The sequence below is a fragment of the Urtica dioica genome, chromosome 3 (assembly GCF_054948205.1).
Source record: "Urtica dioica subsp. dioica isolate 48M chromosome 3, U.dioica_male_clone48M_v1_H2, whole genome shotgun sequence".
NCBI lineage: Eukaryota > Viridiplantae > Streptophyta > Magnoliopsida > Rosales > Urticaceae > Urtica > Urtica dioica.
In genome coordinates this window covers 47740052-47761868 of record NC_142758.1, presented here as the reverse complement: position 1 = coordinate 47761868, position 21817 = coordinate 47740052, and the positions used below count along the sequence as shown (strand labels likewise).

Genomic DNA, 21817 nt, shown 5'->3' with positions numbered 1-21817 from the left:
GGAGATTAAGACTTCGTTTGAAACTCTAAAGATAAAAGAAAAAGTGAAAATACAAAAGAAAATGAAAATATGAAAGAAAAAAAAAAGATGGAAAATCAAAATTATAGGTTGTGTTTGAAAGTCATAAAATTTGAGAGAAAATTAAGGAAGAGACACACAAACTTAAATTTGGAGGGATTCCCATTTTCCATCCAAATTTTTTCGGGAAAATGGAATCTTCTCGGTAAAATAGAATCCTCACTTTAGCTATACATTTTTTCTCTCACTTTCCCTCTTATTTTCCTTTCCATCCAAACAACCAAAAGAAAATAGGAGGGATTCCATTTTCCTTTCTCTTCTATTTCCCGAGTTTCAAACGGAGTCTAAAACAAGTAGCTTATGTAGCATAAAAAGTGTTACCAATAGTGTCCAAATAAATGCATAAAATAGTAGAGAGGATTTAGTCGTAGTCTCTGGTTGTGGATCACCAAGCAACTAGTGGTTAGGAAATAGGAGGATAGTCTTTTTTTTTTTTTGAGAAACGTGGGCGGTGCCACGGAGATTTCATTAAAGCTCTCACGTATGGCGGAGGAAAACCGTGGTTACAAGAGAAAAGGAACATAAATACAACCACGCCACCAAACAAGACACCAAACGGGAGAACCCTATCCCGTCGTACGGGAATGGATCTCCCTATCATCGGCTCTAATAGCCTCTTCCGAGCAAGGAGGGACAAGCCCCATCCATCTCGAGTTAGAACTATGAATAACCGCAAAACGAGCTAAATTGTGAGCCGCAATATTACCGAGACGAGGAATAAACATGATTTTAAACTCAATTAACTTACTCACCTCTCTCTCAATGTGATGCAAGATCGTCCCGAGCTCGGTCATGGGGGTCCTCCCCCCGGCCACCGCCTTGACCACCTCCGAGCAATCCGAATGAAGCTCCAATCTCGACCCGCCGATGCTGAGAGCTAGAACTACGCCTTGGAGGACCGCAAACGCCTCCGCAAGCTGGGGGGTAAAACCCCTAGCTTGGGAAAGTGTTTGCGAGGCTAACACCCTTCCGGTGTGGTCACGAGCAATGCAGCCCACACCGAATCCTCCCTGGTCCCGATCTAGAGCAGCATCCACAGTAACCGAGATTGTTCCTTGCGCCGGAGGGATCCACATAGGCTTGGCCGAGTTCTTATTCTTGCTCTGACCGGCTCCCTTGTTAGCTTCCCTAAACTCCTCCAGGAAGCACCCAGTCCACTGAACGAGCTCCATCTGATTCCAAGCTTTCTTCCCCGAGACGACGTTGTTCCTGTGGTTCCATAATTCTCAAATAATAGTGATATAGAATTCAAAGTTACTAACCTCAAGAAAGTCCGCCGCTCTGAGAATGGTGTCAAAGGCATCTCCCTCCCCGTGAGGCGGAAGGATTCCTCCAAAGCCAGCTTATTTCCACACCTTCCTGTTCCACTTACACCCCCAGAGGGCATGGTGAGTCGTCTCAGCCATCCCCGAGCAGATCGGGCAGCGGTCGTCGTTGATGATCTTCCTCTTGACGAGAACAGAGCGTGTCGGGATTCGATTCTTACACACTCTCCACGTAAAGAGTTTCACCTTAGGAGGGACTTTTAATTTCCAGAACTTTTTCCACCACTCCTCCATCCTAGTCCGATCAGACGAGCTGGCTTCCACCGTGATAGAGTCCATAGCCAATCTATATCCACTTTTAACCGTGTACTCGCCTTCCTCTGTGAAGTGCCACCGACGTCTATCAGGGACCCCTTCCCCGCCACTGGGGATGCTCAGAATCGCCCTAGCGTCCTCCTCCCCGAACATAGCACGAACAAGAGGCTCGTCCCAACTACCGTCATACCTCATCAGTTCCGCAACTCTCATGTCAGGCGGAATCACAGGGGGATCAATCCAGGCAAAGAGTCTAGGTCTGGGAATCCATTTATCTCCCATAACCATGACCGACTCGCCATCACCAATACTCCATCTCGTGCCTTCCAGGATAATCTCCCTTCCCCAAACTAAGCTGCGCCACATAAAGGAGCTGTTCGACCCACAGTGGCCGCTTAAGACGTCCCCGTGTGGGTAGTAACTCTCGCGGTAGACCTTGCCCACCAAACTGTCGGGCCGTCTGAGGAATCTCCACACGTTCTTAGCGATCAAAGCTTGGTTGAACTTTTCCAGGTCTCTGAAACCCATGCCACCCTCAAGCTTATTCCGCACGAGGACCTCCCACGCACACCAGTGAGTCTTATTGGCCCCGTTGCAGTTTCCCCACCAGAACTTAGCTATAGCCGAGTGAATCTCCGAGATCAGCGTCTTCGGGAGCTTAAGGCAAGAGGCCACATAGCACGGGATAGCCTGAAGGATAGACTTAATAAGCACCTCTCTGCCAGCTTGAGAGAAGAAGAGACCATTCCACCCCTTAATCTTCTCCCAGATGCGTTCTCTCACATAATCGAAGAGCTCTTTCTTTTTCCGTCCTGAGAACGCAGGGAGGCCTAAGTAACGTTTGTGACAGTCCGTCCTCCGAACTCCTAGGATCCGGGCAATGAGCTCCTCATCCTCTACCGACCCGACGTCTTTGCCAAAACAGACATCCGATTTTTGGAAGTTAACCATCTGACCCGAGGCTTCAGAGTAGACCCGGAGGATCTCAGCCACGACCTCGCACTCCTCAGGGCATGCCTTAAAGAACATCAAGCTATCATCCGCAAACAGGAGGTGAGAAACGCGAAGGTCTCCGAAACGGACCCCATTAATAGATCCTGCCTGCTCTCTCGCTCTGAAGAGACCCGAGAGACCTTCTGAGCAGAAAAGGAAGAGGAAGGGAGAAAGCGGGTCGCCCTGGCGGAGCCCTCTCTGTGGAATAACGTGTCCCCGAGTCGTTCCATTTACGTTGAAGGAAAACCGAACAGAAGAGACACATCTCATAACTTTTTCTACCCAAACATCCGAGTATCCGAGCCGCAGCATCACCGCCTCCAGGTAAGACCACTCAACCCGGTCATAAGCCTTCGCCATGTCAAGCTTAAGGGACGCCCACCTACCATTCCCAAACCTTCATATCTTCATTGTGTGAAGCGCCTCAAATCCCACCATAACGTTGTCGAAGATCAGTCTACCCCCCACGAACGCACTCTGATTCTCAGAAATGGCCACATGCATAGTGCCCTTGAGACGATTCACAAGACACTGGGCGACGATCTTGTAGACGACATTACACAGGCTGATGGGCCGAAACTCGCTCACCCTCCTAGGTTCCTCCACTTTAGGGATAAGCGTGATAATAGTATCGTTGATGCTCCCCACTTCTTTCCCTTCGTTGAGGATACCAAGACAAGTCTCCGAAACCGACTCCCCAACCACATCCCAATATTTCTGATAGAAAAGCGCCGGGAACCCGTCTTTTCCCGGGGCTTTGATAGGGTCCATCGAGGAGAGCGCACTTCTCACCTCCGAGATCTCAAACGGTCGCTCTAGCTCGTGATTCATCTCTCCCGAGATCTTAGGTTGGATACCAGCAACCACAGCCTCGATATCATGCTGAGACGGACTCGCAGAAGTGAAGATATCCATGAAGTATCTGGAAATCACTCCTTCGATCTCCGTCCCGCTACGGCACTAAATCTCCCTCTCGTCGAGCAGGCCACTGATGGTATTCCTATTCCTCCTCGTTGTAGCCTTGCGTTGAAAGAACTTTGTATTTTTATCGCCGCACTTCATCCATGAGGCTCTACTCCTCTGCCTCCAAAACTGCTCTTCCTTGTCCAACAAGGCATTCAACTGTCTCTCTTCACGACGAAAGGTATCCATGCAGAAGTCCGGGCCAGACCTACCTGCCAGCTCTACGATCAATTTTTGTTTCTCGATCCGATCCCTCATCCCCCTGTTTTTCTCGTAGCCCCAACTGGCCAAGCCTTCTTTACACAGTCTAATCGACTCGACCATCGTTCGACTCCGGTTCCCTCCTCTGTCCCTGTCCCAGGTCCTCCGAACCACTTCCTCGCACCCCGGCTCACCACACCAAGCTTCCTCAAAGAAGAATCTCTTCGGCTTCCCTAGCCGGCGGCGAGTCTTAGGACCCTCTGTGCATAGCAAGAGGGGTATGTGATCCGAGTTCCAAAACCTAAGATGCTGAACTCTAGCCCGCGGGAAGAGGTCTCCCCAGTCGTGACTAGCCAGACATCTATCCAGACGTTCTTCGATCCCTCCCCTCCGCCAAGTGAAGATGTCCCCCACGAAGCCCAGATCCTGAACGTCACAGTCCACCATCATGTCCCGAAACGCAGACAGCTGCCCCGGCCCCCTGTCCTTGCCCCCCCGGATCTCCGCATTCGAAGCCACCTCATTCATGTCTCCTCCAATTAACCAGGGTCCCCTATAATTCTCTCGAAGCCGCCGAAGAAGCTCCCAGGTATGTTTCCTTTGGGAGGTAATCGGATCTCCGTAAATCCCCACAAACCTCCACGATCTCCCTTCCTCACTGACCAAGTCACCCTCGATATGAAATCTCGACATAGTCCCAAGTAAAAACTTCACCGGCTTTTTCCAAAGTAACATCAAGCCTCCGCTTCTACCAAGACACTCCACCGTAACACAACCCTCAAAATCAAGCAGAACCCTAACCCTCTCGGCCCCGTCCCTCCTAAGCCTAGTCTCGGACAAAAAAATAAAATCCGGCTTATAGTCGAGAACTTGGGACCTGAGGGCTCCTTTCGTCCCGGGGTTTCCCAACCCCTGGACGTTCCAAATAAGGCCTATCATTGCGTTCGGCGGCCCTCGTCCATGAGGGGCGCCGCTCTCTCAATCATCTCGTCCTTAGTCGAATCCGAAACCTCAGAAGCTCCTAAGTTACTCGCAACCAGACCCAAATCTAAACCTCTTGATCCCTGGACCCCCCCAAGTCGTCTGAAAAAGAAATAGAGAGAGGGGGAGAAACACTAACCTGGGTCACCTGGTTGAAAGGGGAAGGCCTCGCATTGCTGCTTGAGAGGTGGTCCCCCTCGCCCGCCTCTCCTATGCCGGCTTCAAACATGCGCGCCATTTTTTTAACGTTCCCAATTCTGGTTCTCTCGTTTGACTTTCTCTTCCCTGCTCCACCCTCACCCGTCACCAATTTGAGCGCCACCCCCAGCTCGTTGACAGGGGCCAGAGTGGGCCCGAGATGGTTGTTCTGCTGTCCCCCACTGAGGGACTCGGGCTGGTCAGAATGGGCATTAGAGGCAGGCCCAGCAGAAAGCCCACTTGTCCCCTCAAGGTCCTTTCCAATGCTAATGGGCTTAGTAGATGTCGGCCCAGGAGCAATTAAATTACCTCCCTCGGCTAAAACTCCCTCAGCCAAAGAAGAAGTGGGCCCCATATTTTTGCTGATTCTCACTCCAAAGCCTTGAAACCCGCTGCCTCTTCCTATAATCCCAGGATATCCTGACCTAATCTCTGCATCCTTTTCTTTTCCAGAGAGCCGAACCTGCTCCATGGAGCCGTTGCCACCATTTCCTCCCACAAAGGAAGTCCCTGCCTCATCCTTTCGCATTTGGTCAGGAAAACCTAGCCCAAATAGGCCATGCTTCCCAGGGCTCGAGGCTTTGGCTCTGTTCTTCGCGGGAAAACGGCGTCCTTTGTGCAGTTTCATCGTCGGGTCAAGAGTGACGTGGCGCCCGTCAGTCGTCGGTGGCTCGGCGCCAGCTATCGTCTCAGATCTGGGTAGCTCGGCCTCCGAATCCATTGGAGACGGCGAGCCCTCCGACCCCGACGCCATGCCCGGCACCTTCTTCAGCCCTGGTTCGCCGCCAGCTTCTCCAACCTTCGACGGCGATTCTGTCTTCTTCGATCTGGGTCCTCCGCCAGGTTTGCCCATCTCAGGTGGTGAAGCGTTCTTCTTCGGCCTGGGGTCTCCACCAGTTGCTGTCGCCTCCGCCATCGAGTCGTTCTCCGTCGGCCTTGTGCCTCCGCCAGAATCGCCCCTCTCCGGCCCGCTGTCCTTGCCCCGCGTCTGCTGCTCACCCTTCTCTTCTTCATCGACCCGGGTTTGCCTCTCTCCAGGCTTGGCTTTGGCCGAGTCACGATTTGTCCTCGCAGAGCTCGGTTCAGGGCCGGCCCAGCCCTCCTCCCGGTAAGACTTAGTCCCGTTGAACCTCCAGGTGTTGGTGCTGGCTTTATGTGGTGTCTCTCCCCTCATCCAGCCTCCAAACGCACCCTTGCCACCCTTTTTTGGGATGTCGTTTTTGTCGAGACACTCCGACTCTCCGTGACCCAGGCGACCACAGGCAAAGCAGAAGTCGCCGAGTTTCTCGAATCGGAAAGCCACCCAGGACTTCCCCTCCTCCGCTCCGAGCTTGATAAAAACACCCTTCATCAGTGGCATCCCGATGTCAATGGCAATGCGAGCCCGGATGAACTCGCCACACACCCGGCCGTCCTTGCTTTTCTCGACCTTGACGACCCTTCCAATTTTACCTCCGATCAGCTCTCCCATCCTCACCGAGCGGTACTTGAAAGGTATCCCGTGAAGCTGAACCCAGAATTCCACGAATCGGAATTCATCTCCACTGAACTCCCGACTCGCCGGGTCACTCAAGACCAGGAGGGACTTGTCAAAAGTCCATGGTCCCGAGTCCCAAACCCGAGCTTTATCAGAGGCTTTCTCAAACCGAAAGCATAAGGTACCCTCCCCGTGATCGCTAATCTCAAGTTTCCCAGACGTTCTCCAAATGCTTGCCATGACAGATTTCAGAGCACTTTTGTTATAGCTTTTCTTTCTCAGCAGCCTCCCCAGGAGGCAGTCGGAGTGGTCAGCCGCAGAGCTCACCAGTTCTTCCTCGTCAAAGGTCATGACATCCTCTTCCTCTTCCTCTTCGATGTCCAACTCCGACCACTTATCGCACAGGTCTTCCATTCTCAGAGGAGAAGAGGAGAACGCGGCGAAAGACTCAGACCAACCTCACGAGAGAAAGCTCAAGAGAGAAAGCTGAGAAAAAGTTCAAGACTATTATTGTTGCTTTTAATAGGAGGATAGTCTTTGGTAAAGGTCTTTCTTGATGATCGTAGTTAATGTTGTACCTGTGTTAGTGCATATAGTACATCAATGATAAAGTCTTCACTTATATGAAAAAAAAAAGTAGAGAAAGTTAAGACTATGCAAAGTGAGCGATAATCAGTAAGGATAATATGGAAATTCTTATTTAATAAACTTTGTGATTAGTATGGAAATTATGGAAAGTTTATGATTTTTTTTTGTGACAAACAATTTTCTTTAAATCTATGTTGGTTTTATTAGAAAGATGGTTTGTTATGATAAGAGCTGATGCAGAGTTTTTTTTTAATGTTGTTGTGATTGTGAAATTTATGCTGTATAGATGGTAGACAATGCGATGTCGTGTATCGATAGTGTGATTTATTTGCATGTTTGATATGGCGGTCATCATGGTACTCGCGCTTGAGGGCTGCTCAAATTCGTTGGTCCAACGATGTCATCATTTAGTGAGTGATATAGTGGTGGGATTCAAGGTGTAGATTTGTAAGATTTTCTAAAGCTCAATTTTGTTCAGGCTGACACGAGCTCCAGATTTATAACCTCGACTGGTTGATTGGATATTTGCCCACGTGTTGACTTATGCAATTTCAAATGTAAATGTTAAAAACATATAATAAACATGGAATCGGAATTTACAACCATTGTTATTTCGCTATTATAAGCGCCCAGAAAAAAAAATTTGTCCTTATATTTTTCTTAGCTAAACAATAAATACTTTCTTCTTGATTCCATGAAATTCTCTAGCCGAAACACAAATGCTTGCTCTGAATGCAGGGACTAATCTGAAACTCACTACTTTATGTGGAGACATGGTTATGTTCGTTATCAAATGAGGAGACTCTCCCATATAGCATCAATTGAAAATTACCATTAAGGAGTTCACGTGAGCGAGTCAATTCATAATGAATTTGACTCAGAGTGATGCTCCGTCCCACCGAGTTTGTTGCTCTTTTGAGATTTTCATGTTATTAATGGGTTGAGAATATGCATGAAACTTTGGAGAGTTCTTATTATAATTTATGATCTCGATGTTGTATATTTATGAGAGGTGAGTTTATTTATTTTATACAATTATGATTGGTCTTACCGTCAAACATTAGATAAGATGATTTAAATTAAAAGAGCAACAAAATCATAAGTTACCCTCATACCGCTAAATTGTCATCGAGTTAGCTTATGATTTAAGTTATTTACGTATGTGTGTAGGGGCAGAGCCATAAATCAAACTCAAGGGAGGCCAACTCCAAAAATAAAATGTTAATATAAAACATAAAATAATTGGGTGTCATCATAATTAATTAATCACAATAATAAAACTATACGGACAAAAAAATAATATAAAACTTAATTATTATACTTACGAATCAAAATTCCAACAACAAATTGGATTTCTCCCCCCCTTTATCGTGTGTGTGTGTATAAAACTTAATTATCATACTTACGTTTTATTTAAAAAGTGAGGTTATAGAGTTGAGCGTCACTTGGTTTTTAGGTGATGGCTTAGGTAATAAAAAGTGATGTTATAGAGTTGGGCGTCACTTGTTTTTCAGGTGATGGCTTAGGTAATAAAAAGTGCATTTAATTCTTTTTTTTGGCATCACTTGTTTATCGAGTGACGCCGAATCTTTTTTTTTAATTAAATAATTTTGATTTGCGAATAAAAAACCTGTAGCAATTGATTCCGAATACGTACGCACAAAAAAAAAACAGTAGCAATGAGTCTGCAGGTTTCAAGCCAAAATAAAAGAAAAAAACAGCTTTAGATTCACACCGCACTGTGATTGTGCCTTCGGAGCTTGGATAAGGCGAAAATAGCAGCAATGAGTCTCACCCTCTCCTTTCTCTTCTCTGTCTTCTTCACTTTTTTTTGCAGCCTGAAACCACACTTTTCAACTCAATACGAACTTCTTTAAGTGATCTCCCATATAATAAAAAGCAATTTTATTTTGTCCTTGAACAATTTAATTTCTAGCATGTGCAATCATTTAAAAAATTTATATCCATACAAGTATTTCTGAAAAACATAACATACATAAAATTAACTTCTCACAATCTTAAATCATTAAGCACTTTGACCAAAACTAAAAATATGACACATTAGTTTTTTCCCACTATAACTATATAAAGGTATGCAAAATATAAATTATATCCATTCAATATCACAAGTTATTGGCAGTGGCAGTTTTGAGATATAAATTATATAAAATATGCATGACAATGGCAGTTTTGAGATATAAGATTTGCAAAATAACCGATCATCTTGGCTTGATCTAATTATCACCATGGCAAATTATATCAATTCAACATCACAAGTTATTGCTTGTAGTTGCACTGCTAATCGCAAGCACAAGAATAACATGTCATTTTCAAGTTCTAGCTAGACATACCTTTGACAATAATATGAAAATACTCGTCGGGATATATAGGAGTTTCTGCGTCACTTAATAGCGAGCAGAGTTCGTCCGGATTGTCAATGGCTAATCTTGCAAATCATCAACCATTTGAGCTATATGAGGAGCATCAACATTCATGTCTTCAGAATTTCCTTCAACTACATTATTGTCGTCTTCTAGTCCATGATTCTCGCCGTGATGTATCCATTTCTGATAACTTTGATCGATACCATTTATGATCAAATGATCGTATAGAGTACGTATATTAACAAAGCTATAATTTCCACATCTAATACATGGACAAATAATTATTTCTACGTTTTCGTAAACAATTTGACAATACTTTAAGAAAGCTTCTACTCCATTCACATATTGTATTGTATATGATATGTACAGTTCCTAAACATTGTACAATCATGAGTGTTGATATGATACATTTTGAATTATGAAAAGTCATTACTTAGTAAATTCACTAAATTGTGTCTAGTTTTGATATAGCTTAATGTTTTATTTTATATAGCTTAATAACAAAATTCTTAAAATATTTGTGATTTTTATTTATGGTAAAATGCAATTGATATATTTATTTATTTGCCTTCAATTCCATTTTATGAATCGAGTTAAAATTATACTTTGGAATTTGTATTTTGTTTAAAGCTTACGAAATTGTGATGTAAATAGAATTTAATATTAAGAAAAGTAAAGTAACATTTCAATTTGATATTTATAATGACATAAAAAGTTATTACATTATAATATAATAAAACAATTGTTTTTAGCAATAATAATATAAAAAAATAAAGCCCACAAACAATAGTAATATATTAAATATATTTTAACATATTAATACTAAAATATATCAACCAAACCTCACAAATGCACATATATTTTGCTTGTAATTCTATAAGAGCTTGACAACTTGTAGATGTTCAACAATAGATATAATAAGAGTTATTTCGACACAAAAATTGTATAGTATACTAAAAAGAAGAGTCAAACGCTCTCTATTTAGAGTTTCTCTTAAGACAACTCCCAACCGCTAGAAAAAAAATCTTAGGGTTTCTGTTGTTTGGTGATCTTATCAAGCAATGACGTGGAGGTGACGTGAGCGAGCTGGGCGAGCTAAGGAGTTGAGCGAGCTGCAAGCTAAGTTGAGCGAGCTGCGAACTAAGGAGTTGAGCAAGCTGCGAGCTAAGTTGAGCGAGCTGCGAGCTAAGGACAGCAGTGCGTTGGCCGTTGGATCTTCATGACGTGGCGTGCAAGCAATCTTCGTCCGGGTCTTTAAATAGGTCTAGGCTTAGTGGTTTATGTATGGTGGTTCATTCCTCTCTTTCATATGTACTTGTAGTGTGAGAAAGTTCTTGAGAGAAACTAGTCTAGAGAGATAAACTGGTTTCGGCATAGAAAGACTTGTAATCTGTAAACTGCAAGAGATCTTCGAGTCTCATCGATAGTGAAAGAAACCCCCAAGGCTGGATGTAGGTCTTTTATGACCGAACCAGGATAAATCTGGTGTGCTCTTTTCTTTTTTCACTGTTTTGGTCGTATTGTGTCTATGTGTGTGTGTTGCTTGTAATGCAAGTTTCGTCTGGTTTTGAATTGTTTCTTCAGCAGACTTAAAGAATTCACAGGATTTTTATAACAATTGGTATCAGAGCCTACTTCACGCTCACAAGAGACTACTGATGGGACTCACGAAGATTGAGGTTGAAAGGTTTGACGGCAAAGGCGATTTTGCCCTTTGGCGAGTCAGGATGAGAGCCATCCTTGTACAGATGAAGATCGCGAAGGCTTTGGAAGGCGAGAAAGGCTTACCTACGACGATGTCAGCGTCGGAAAAATCAGACATCCTCGAAATGGCCTACAGCACTCTGATTCTCCATCTCGGCGACAAAGTGATGAGAGAAGTCTCAAAGGAAAAGACAGCTGCTGGAATTTGGTCAAAACTCGAATCGCTATACATGACCAAATCGCTCTCCAACAGACTTCTTCTCAAGGGAAGGCTCTATGGATTCAAGATCCATGAGGATAAACCCCTCAGCGAAGGTCTTGATGAATTCAACAAGATCATTCTTGATCTGGAAAATATCGATGTGAAGATCGATGATGAAGATCAAGCTGTACTGCTTCTCAATGCGCTGCCAAAGTCTTTCACTAATCTTGTTGAAGCCATGAAGTTCGCCAAGGAATCCCTAACTCTCGAAGAAGTTTAGATCGCCATCAAAGCAAAAGATCTGGATTCAAGATTGGAAAAACGATCCACAACTGAAGGATTGAACGTCCACAGCAAAGACAAGAAACACCAGAAATCTCAATCGAAGAATCGCCAAAAGTCCAAGAATAGCGATTCCAAGGACAACAAAGGCGACGATCAAAAGGATTTCCCGTACAAATGTTACCACTGTCACAAGGAAAGGCACATGAAGAAAGATTGTCCTGATAAAGACAAAACCTTTGAGAAACCTAAGAAGCACGCAAACGCAGCCATTGCTCAAGACGGCTATGAAAGTGCTGAAGCCCTCAACATCACCAATCAAGATCCAAACAAAGCCTGGGTTCTTGACAGTGGATGTACATATCACATGTCACCTCACAAAGCCTGGTTTGAAGACTTGAAGCTTGAAGATGGAAGCTCGGTTCTACTGGGAAATGACAAAGCCTGGAGAGTCATGGGGTCAGGTAACATACGTATCAAAATGTTTGATGGCATTGACAGGATCTTAACCAAGGTCAGGTATATCCCTGATCTCAAAAGAAACCTTATCTCGTTAGGGACTCTAGAAGATCTTGGTTACAGTTTTAATTCTTGCAATGGACATATTTTGATCAAATGGAAATCTGAGACTGAAATGAAAGGTGTTAAGAGAAATGGTTTGTATTTCTTGATTGGCAGTACTGTTGTGGATAGTGTGAATGTGACTAACATGGAAAACCTAGCCAAGCTTTGGCACCTGAGGCTTGGACATGTAAGTGAACAAGGAATGTCAGAACTAGACAAGAAAGGCTGTTTTGGTGATCAAAGACTGGGAAAACTTGAATTTTGTGAAGACTGCGTTTATGGGAAGTCATCCAGGGCAAAGTTCAGCAAAGCCATTCATAGAACTGAAGGCATCTTGGACTATGTGCATTCAGATATCTGGGGTCCATCAAGGGTTGCTTCACATGGTGGTAACAAATACTATATGTCCATAATTGATGACTTTTCAAGAAGAGTTTTGGTGTATATTCTCAAACACAAGTCAGAGGCTTTTGACACTTTTAAAACATGGAAATGTGCTGTTGAAAACCAGACTGGTAGAAAGGTTAAGAAATTAAGAACTGACAATGGCCTTGAGTATTGTGCAGATATTTTCAATGAATTTTGCAGAAATGAAGGAATTCTGAGACATCACACAGTGGTCCATACTCCTCAACAAAATGGACTTGCTGAAAGGTTCAACAGAACAATTTTGGAGAGAGTAAGGTGTATGCTGTCTCATGCCAAATTGTCTCACTCCTTTTGGGCTGAGGCTGTTAAAACTGCCTGTTATCTCATAAATAGATGTCCCTCTACTGCTATAGAATTGAAAACTCCTATGGAAATATGGTCTGGTCATAAAACTGATTACTCTAAGTTGAAAGTTTTTGGATGCACTGCATATGCTCATGTGAAACAAGAAAAACTTGATCCAAGAGTCATCAAGTGTATTTTTGTTGGCTACCCGGATGGTGTGAAGGGATACAAGCTGTGGTGCACTGAAACAGGTCAAAGAAGGTGCATCATCAGCAGAGATGTGACCTTCAATGAAGAAGATTTTCATAACAGGAAAGAGTCAGACACAGACTCTTTCTATTCTCAAGATCAAACTCCAAATGTTCAAGTTCAGGTGGAGCTGCAACCTGAAGAAGCTCCAGACGAAGACCAACATGTCCAACAAGACCCTCACCCTGATCCTGAGTTATGTCAGGATGAAGATGCACAACATCTAGGTGGAGCTGCTAATGATCCATCAGACCAACCTCAAGAAAATGTGCAGTGTCAGACAGACTACAATCTTGTCAGAGACAGGGAAAGAAGAATCTCAAAACCAACTCAGAGATTTGGATATGATCTCACTGTCTATGCCTACATGATAGGATCTGAGATCCTTGAAGAAGAGCCAAGGAATTACAAAGAAGCTTGTCAAAGCAGGAACAAGGAAATGTGGAAATCTGCAATGGCAGAGGAATTAAATTCCTTGAAGCTAAATCACACTTGGACAATTGTGAACAAGCCTCTTGGCAAGAAAATCATTGGTTCAAGATGGATATTCAAGGTGTGTGGAAAAGCCAAGGTACAAGGCCAGATTGGTTGCCAAGGGGTACTCACAACAAGAAGGCATTGATTATAATGAAATCTACTCACCAGTGGTTAAGCATCGATCCATCAGAACTATCCTATCCCTAGTTGCTCATTTCAACTGGGAACTAGAGCAAATGGATGTCACCACAGCTTTCCTATATGGTGATTTGGATGAGGACATTTACATGCAGCAACCAGATGGGTATGAAGAAGGAGATACCAGATCTAAAGTCTGCTTGCTTCACAAATCTCTATATGGTTTGAAGCAGTCTCCAAGACAATGGTATCTGAAATTTGATGAATTTATGATTGAACACTAGTACATGAGAAGTGAATATGACTGGTGTGTCTACTACAAGCATGTATCCAACAATGTTATGATTTATCTTCTCTTATATGTTGATGATATGTTGCTAGTATGTCAAGATAAGTCTGAGATTTGCAGGTTAAAGTCTCAACTCAAAGAAAGGTTCAAAATGAAGGATCTTGGACCAACAAAGAAAATACTGGGAATGGAGATAAAAAGAGATAGGCAAGCACACAAGCTCTGCCTTTATCAAAGCAGCTACCTATCCAAAGTACTTGATAGGTTTGATATGGGAGCATCAAAACCTGCCACCATTCCTATGCCACACCACTACAAACTCTCTACCTCTCAGAGTCCAAGAACTGAAGAAGACAAAAAATATATGGCTAAAATACCTTATGCAAGTGTTGTTGGCAGTCTAATGTTTTCTATGATTTGTACTAGACCAGATCTAGCATATGCAATCAGTCTAGTCAGCAGGTTCATGTCTGACCCTGGCAAAGAACATTGGAGTGCTGTCAAGTGGGTCCTAAGGTATTTAAGAGGTACAGTTAACCATGGCCTTATATATGGTAAAAATGTCTCTAACTCAGTGCAGGTACAAGGCTATGTGGACTCAGATTATGCTGGAAGTATAGACACCAGGAAGTCTATAACAGGATACATCTTTACAGTGTGTGGAGGGGTTGTGAGCTGGAAGTCTACTCTTCAGTCAGTTGTTTCCCTCTCAACAATTGAAGCTGAATATATTGCTATGACTGAAGCCGTGAAAGAGGCTTTATGGATGAAAGGCTTGCTGTCTGAGCTAGGCTTTAAACAGGAACAAGTGACTGTCTTCAGTGATAGTCAAAGTGCACTGCATCTAGCCAAGCATCAGGTTTTTCATGAAAGGTCTAAGCATATTGATGTCAAGATGCATTTTGTCAGAGACGTGGTCAACACAGGAAGTGTCAAGGTTTTGAAGATATCTACTGAAGACAATCCAGCAGACATGATGACCAAGCCTCTTCCAAACACAAAGTTTCAACATTGTCTGAAGATAGTCAATGTTGAAGATAGCATCAAGGACGAGTAGATTGATCCGGGGGTTTATGATCTAAGTGACTTGAGATGATAAAGATCAAGGTGGAGAATTGTTGTTTGGTGATCTTATCAAGCAATGACGTGGAGGTGACGTGAGCGAGCTGGGCGAGCTAAGAAGTTGAGCGAGCTGCGAGCTAAGTTGAGCGAGCTGCGAGCTAAGGACAGCAGTGCGTTGGCCGTTGGATCTTCATGACGTGGCGTGCAAGCAATCTTCGCCCGGGTCTTTAAATAGGTCTAGACTTAGTGGTTTATGTATGGTGTTCCATTCCTCTCTTTCATATGTACTTGTAGTGTGAGAAAGTTCTTGAGAGAAACTAGTCTAGAGAGATAAATTGGTTTCGGCATAGAAAGACTTGTAATCTGTAAACTGCAAGAGATCTTCGAGTCTCATCGATAGTGAAAGAAACCCCCAAGGCTGGATGTAGGTCTTTTATGACCGAACCAGGATAAATCCGGTGTGCTCTTTTCTTTTTTCACTGTTTTGGTCGTATTGTGTCTATGTGTGTGTGTTGCTTGTGATGCAAGTTTCGTCTGGTTTTGAATTGTTTCTTCAGCAGACTTAAAGAATTCACAGGATTTTTATAACAGTTTCTCAACGGAAACTGCGGTGAGTTTCGACTTAGAGGAAACCCTCTCTTTCTACCTTTTTCCTTATTTGTTTTATTTATTTGCAGTTATTGAATAAAAGGGTGGTCTTCACCATTGTCATTGTCGTCATTGACGATATTAATCCATTGTCGCAATCGGTGGGTGTTTCCATCCCTGACAAGCCTAGAAGCTTAGTCCACAATGCTCCTTTTGTGTGGTCTCAGTGGTCGGCTCTGCTCGGCGATGATGGAAACGTCGGGTTGCAAGATGATGCATAGCGGAGGGTCTGATCGGCTGCGGGGTTTGCTTGGTGGTGGTCTCCCCTTTGGAGTCGAGAAGATCTGCTTTCGTTTCTCTCCGGTATTTTGGAGATTTTTGCTGATTATTTTCTTTTATCTCTCTTTTTAGTTGGTTGTATAATTTAATTTGGGATTGTTTGTTTGATGGTTTGATTTTGATGGGAAACGGATTAGTTGTCATCTTTGTCCCGTTATGGGTTTCCTGTTACATGTTAATTTATACAGACTGAAGATTTAAATTCTTCATGGTGATCGGACCTCGGTTGAATGGCTTTCCACCAACTATTATGAGTATAGTATGTTGAAAGAGCCGCATGAGTGCTTTAATGTTAATGTGCTATTCGGTTTTTCCATTGTCGGAAACGTGCACAAGATGAGCAATTATTTGTATTCACTTCGATTCAGGTCTTTGATATATTATGGAAGTTGTTTTTCTCTTGTAATCATAGCTTTGTGCATTTAAAATATATATATATATATATATATATATATATATATATTGACACGTCAGCACGGATAGAAGAAAAAAGAAAATAAAGTAGAGGCTGAAACTGAAGACTCAATGTTCTGTATTCGACCAAATAATACCAAAATTGAAATGAGAAAATTTCTCCGCCTTTCGTCCCTCTCTATTTTATTATATTTATTTATTTTATTGTTATTATAAGTCTGGCCCAAAATCATTTTACCAAAAGTCCAAAAATCAAGAAAAAGACAAATACATAACATGGCCCAAGTAATGGCTTAGTATCATGTGGAATAGAATGGTTTACAATTACATACACGCCTTTCCAAAAGAATACGTAACAGAGATGGACAACTTTTTTTTTTAATCAAAGTATGGAATTGGTTTACCAACCACCACCGAACCGCGTGACATGATCAATAAATATATGGTTAGTGACTGAAATTAACGTGCTTAATGCAAATCATTAACCAATAGTAATGTCGTCAAAGATCAAATCTTTGAATTGAGTCTATAGACTAAATAAATAAAAATAACAAAATAACTAGGTAACTAGTCAACTAAAATATTTGAGATTGTTATATAGTTAACGTTTTATAAATTTTAGGTAAATAATTATAAATATGACGTGATATTTTTGGTTTATTAAAATAAAATAATAAGGTATTTATATCAATTTACGCGTGTAAATACATAAATGTGATCGTTTATCTAAAATTTATTAAACGTTAATTATATATTTATATAGCAATATAAAACTGTATATTATTTTATATCTAAAAACAATGATTGATTTCTACAACTTTCCGCCGAAAATAAATTTAATAATAAAAAAATCACCATCACAAATCTTATAGATCACATCACAGGGACACTCTAACGTGGCCCACGTATCACTTCTATATTTATTCTTACATTTATTAATTCTATTATCACATTTCAAATGTCATGATACGTATATAGAAGAAAAAACAACACTAATAACTCAAAAGGCTATAAAATAAGCTATATATTTAATTAATCGACCGTTGAAGGGATCGGGGTAATAGGTCATATAGTATGTAATGATAATATTAATACATATATAATTTTTATTTATGATGCATTAAAAAAAAAAAAATCTTACCGACTTAGTTAACAAGCAAGTATTTAATTTGTTTTTTTTAATAACAGTTGCTCGAGGCTTTCTAATAGAATAAGGGCATGACGCCCAAAAGTACAAACATTGTACATCTTTTGACAACAAATGATGATACCTCAAGATAATGATGATTCAAGACTAGAATCGTGTGAACGCACATCGTGTGTGGACTTCCCTCAAGCGGAAGATTTATCACAGTGAATTTCGAGCAACTTAATAGCTCTTTCAACATTCCCTCAGAGGTTATTGGATAAACCAAAACGCTCGAGGACCACCGATTGTGGACAAAGACGTTCGAGAGTTCATACCACCAAAATGCTAATAGGAAACTCGAACTCCTAACCCGTAAAGATACTAAAACCTCTTCGGGACACAAAAACCACTCAACAAAAGTGGACATAACAACAAATTCTAGATAAAACACAAGTTCAAAGTAAGCTAGTCTAAGCAAACCAACAACCAAATAGAGCAGAAAAATTAAAAGACTACTTTGACTCAAACCATCTCATTCCCGCCCCAAACCAGCCACATTTACGAAGCCTTCAATGAGCTAGGAAAGGCCCAGTGAGAACCTCCGCCACGTCCGGAGAGGTGCGTCGTCGTGGACCTCCGTATGGACTGAGCACCAAAGTTTCAACACCTTGTTGGGAAGCAACGTGAGACCGAGATCGGCGCGGCAGACAAACACTCCGAATCTTCCTCCGGTGGGAGTGGGGCTCCCCACCGAAAACACCAGAAAAAACACAATGGCCACAAGGAGTGTTGTAAAGAGCCCGCCAAACTAATCTGAAAAGGATATCCACAACAACAAGATGCTTTCGGGCTCATCCACGAGGAGAGGTGCACAAAAACTCACAGATCTCAAATCTTGAGAGGGACACGCCGGCGAGTCAGAGCATCACCGCAATAACATAACTGGAGATCTGGAGAAGTTCAAAGGTAATGCCGACAGCACTATCAAGGAGGCAGCGGTGGTCATGGTCGGAGGGGTGAAGAAGGAAGCCAGAAGAAAATAGAAAAAAAAACCCAAATTTGTTTCGCAGGAAAAGCTCCGAGTCCGAGAAGCACCAGAGATGGACGAGGCTCCCTCAGGTTAGAGTGGCGCCGCTGACGACGCCGGCAACCTGGGGGAAGCGGCAGCCGAGCTCGATGTAAAAGGGTTTGAAACCCTAGTAAAACTAGATCTGGATTTTTTAGAGAGAGAGTTTCTCGATTATTTTTATTTTTTGATCTCGATCATTACAACAAGTAATTTATTAACGATGTTTTGGCGTGAGATTTGAAGAAGAAGCTTGGTTTGACTTTGACCAACTATTAAGTATTTGATTACATACATGTGGTTACGTGGTTTCTTATCAATTCATAACCAAATGGGATTTGAAAAAAATAGCATACTAAGCGAATGATTATAATAAACTTAAGAGAAAGTACCATTTTTTATATAGACAAAGTATCATATTTGGTTAATGTTGTCGTTGAAAATTGAACAACGTTAAAAATTTTGGACGGATCGATCCAAAATCGGGTGTGCAGAACTCAAAAGTCACGAGTGTCGCTCTTCTAGCTCAAGAACGTTTTTTGTTCGTCGCGGGGACCTGAGAATAAGAAGAAGAATAAACAAGCTAGAAGAGCACAGAGACATTGCATCTGCACGCGCTCCGACGCTCAACATTAGTCTAATTGCTGCGATTGAGGTACAAGCGTCGTTATTCTTTAAGAATATTTGAGAGAATCGAGCTCGATCAGAGTGAAAGAAAATACGAAAGGTCCTCGGCAACATTTCACAACTCAGGAATCGAGTGATTGTGTTTAGACTGAATTGTGTATTTTTTTTTCCTTTGGGTGAGAGATCTATTTATATTGAGGAGAGAGCTGAAAAAGTCCCCCTGGACGAGTGCATGGCGCGTGTCGTGAGACGCGTGCGATAGACCTTCCGCACGCGCGCCTTTTTATGGGCGTAGGCGCGTCGTGCGGGTGTTGTGCGTCACGCACGCCTTGCAATGAGAGGCGGACGATCGATCAGCTTGTCGATGCGTGCGCGGCAGGCTTTGCTCTGTGCGCTGGGCTCTTTGTGCAGCGCACGTGACCGTGACACATTTGAGCGCGGGCTCGACTTGGGTCCACTTTGGATGGGTTTTTGACTCCTTTTGTGTCTATGATAGATTTTTCCTTGGCTCGGGCCGTTGAGCTTTTTTATGCGAAATTTGTTGCAAGTCGCGACGAATTTATTATTTTCGATTTTCTGAAGAAAAAAAAACGATAACAGTTAACAAATTGAATATGATTTAACACAGTTTAAACCTAGAATATAATCAATAAAAAGATAAACTCATATTATAATCCTTAAAAAGATTAAATAAAAACTCAGATTACACTATAGAATATTTTTTTAAAAACGTGTTTATGTATGTAAAATGAAAGTATTATAAGATCTCTCGCTTATTTTCCAAGGCATGAAATTGATAAATAAATTAATTAATTATAACAATACGCTTCATAATTAAAATTTTGTTAGAATATATTATAATAAAGTATTTGTTGCTTAGTGCCAAAGTTTCATTTTATTAGAAAAATAATTTATCAGGTCAAAATTAATTAAATTAATTGTTCAATTAATCAAACTGTTCGGCATAATTGACTATTTTTTTTTAATAAAATGAAACTTGATTTTTTTTTTTTTTTTTAAAGAGTAAATTAGTAGGCTATTGATCTCATTGCTCGTCTATCATAATAGACCATTCTTCTTCTAGACGGCATATTAAATGACGGTCAAACGGGGTAGATTATCAATTCTAAAAAACAAATGGGCAACATTTATAGGTTCGCCAATCACCCATACTATTATTTGATTTGGGAGGTGAACGAGTTTTTGTAATTTTCTAAATTTGGTGGCCTTCTTATTTTACGCAGTTAAACACGATATATGTATGTGACACGCTTTGGTCGTGCATGAATGTAATATTGTTACTTGGTGACCACAACTATATTCTCGTTTTCATTCACTTACGTTGCATCAACGCGTGATAACTTTTTTTTTTCTTTTGTATTTTTCTTGTGTGGATTCTTAGGAGTGGAAAAATATAAGGCATTAGTTTAAAATAAATATAATAATATAATGCATTAAAAATTAACTATTTTACCCGAGCTATTTTCTATTGTCATTATATTTTTCATTTTTTTAGTTTTCAACTAGTTTATTATTATTTTTTTGTTTTCAACTAGTTTATTATTATTTTATAGTAAATAAATTAAAATTATGTTATAATATAGACCATGTGACATGTAATTATTGGATGATGAGACCGATGAAATTAAAGTAAAAAAATTATTCATAGAATGTTTTTTTTTATTGTAAAATGCGTTGATATATAGTTGGAGTGAAACTAAAATATTGTAGCGTATAAATTACTGTATTTGGTGTAAAAATCATACCGAAATAAGGTTATGATTTTTTTTCTTAATTTTATTTATTATTATCAATTTTACATATATAAAAAAAAGAAACTTTGAATTATCCCCTACAATAATTTTTTTTTCATATTAGCTCCCCTTATATGAAAAAATTAGGACGTCTAGCTGCAAAATCTTAGATTTATTGCGTTACAAACACTGACGTTGAGCGCGTGAAATTAACACACACACACACACACACACACACACACACACATATATATATATATATATATATATATATATATATATATATATATATATATAAATGTTTGATAATTTCCAAAACCATTGATGTAATGGATAAGGGTTACCCAGTTGGTAGTTTGGTTTGATAAGAGAACCTTCCAGCTTAGCACCAGCGCAAAATTCCTGGAAATTTAAATAAACAAACCATATCCTTTACATATACTTAATTATTTATAGTAAGAAAATACCCTAGAATTTTCACTGAATTACCCTTTATATTTTTTTTAAAAAAATGTTCACTTCACAAAAACATTCACACTCTCACAAATTCCAAATTTGCTACAAAAATTAAATGCACAATTTTGGATCGATCTCGATTTTGGACAATTTTTCTTTGAGGTCCCACTCTTAAAGTCCATTTTTTTAAGGAAACTGTACGAGACACGTGTCACAAAAAAGCTAAAATAAAATTATGCTTTATTTATTCGAGGCCCGAGAGGGAAACAGTAAATATTATTTATTGTAATTATTATTATTTTGATTGGTTTATCTAAACT

General features: G+C 41.1%; 2 protein-coding genes across 2 annotated transcripts; both read right to left on the bottom strand.

Annotated features, from left to right (window-relative positions):
* Nucleotides 1-644: 644 nt before the first annotated feature.
* Nucleotides 645-1381, bottom strand: LOC149403290 (uncharacterized). Its single transcript, XM_089608669.1, has 2 exons — nucleotides 1341-1381; nucleotides 645-1287 (listed from the first exon to the last, which is right to left on the bottom strand). The coding sequence occupies exons 1-2, from the start codon at nucleotides 1379-1381 to the stop codon at nucleotides 645-647; spliced, it is 684 nt and encodes a 227-aa protein (XP_089464795.1).
* A 2230-nt stretch (nucleotides 1382-3611) lies between these two features.
* On the bottom strand, nucleotides 3612-4754 carry LOC149403289 (uncharacterized). Its single transcript, XM_089608668.1, has one exon. The coding sequence runs from the start codon at nucleotides 4752-4754 to the stop codon at nucleotides 3612-3614; it is 1143 nt and encodes a 380-aa protein (XP_089464794.1).
* Nucleotides 4755-21817: the final 17063 nt, after the last annotated feature.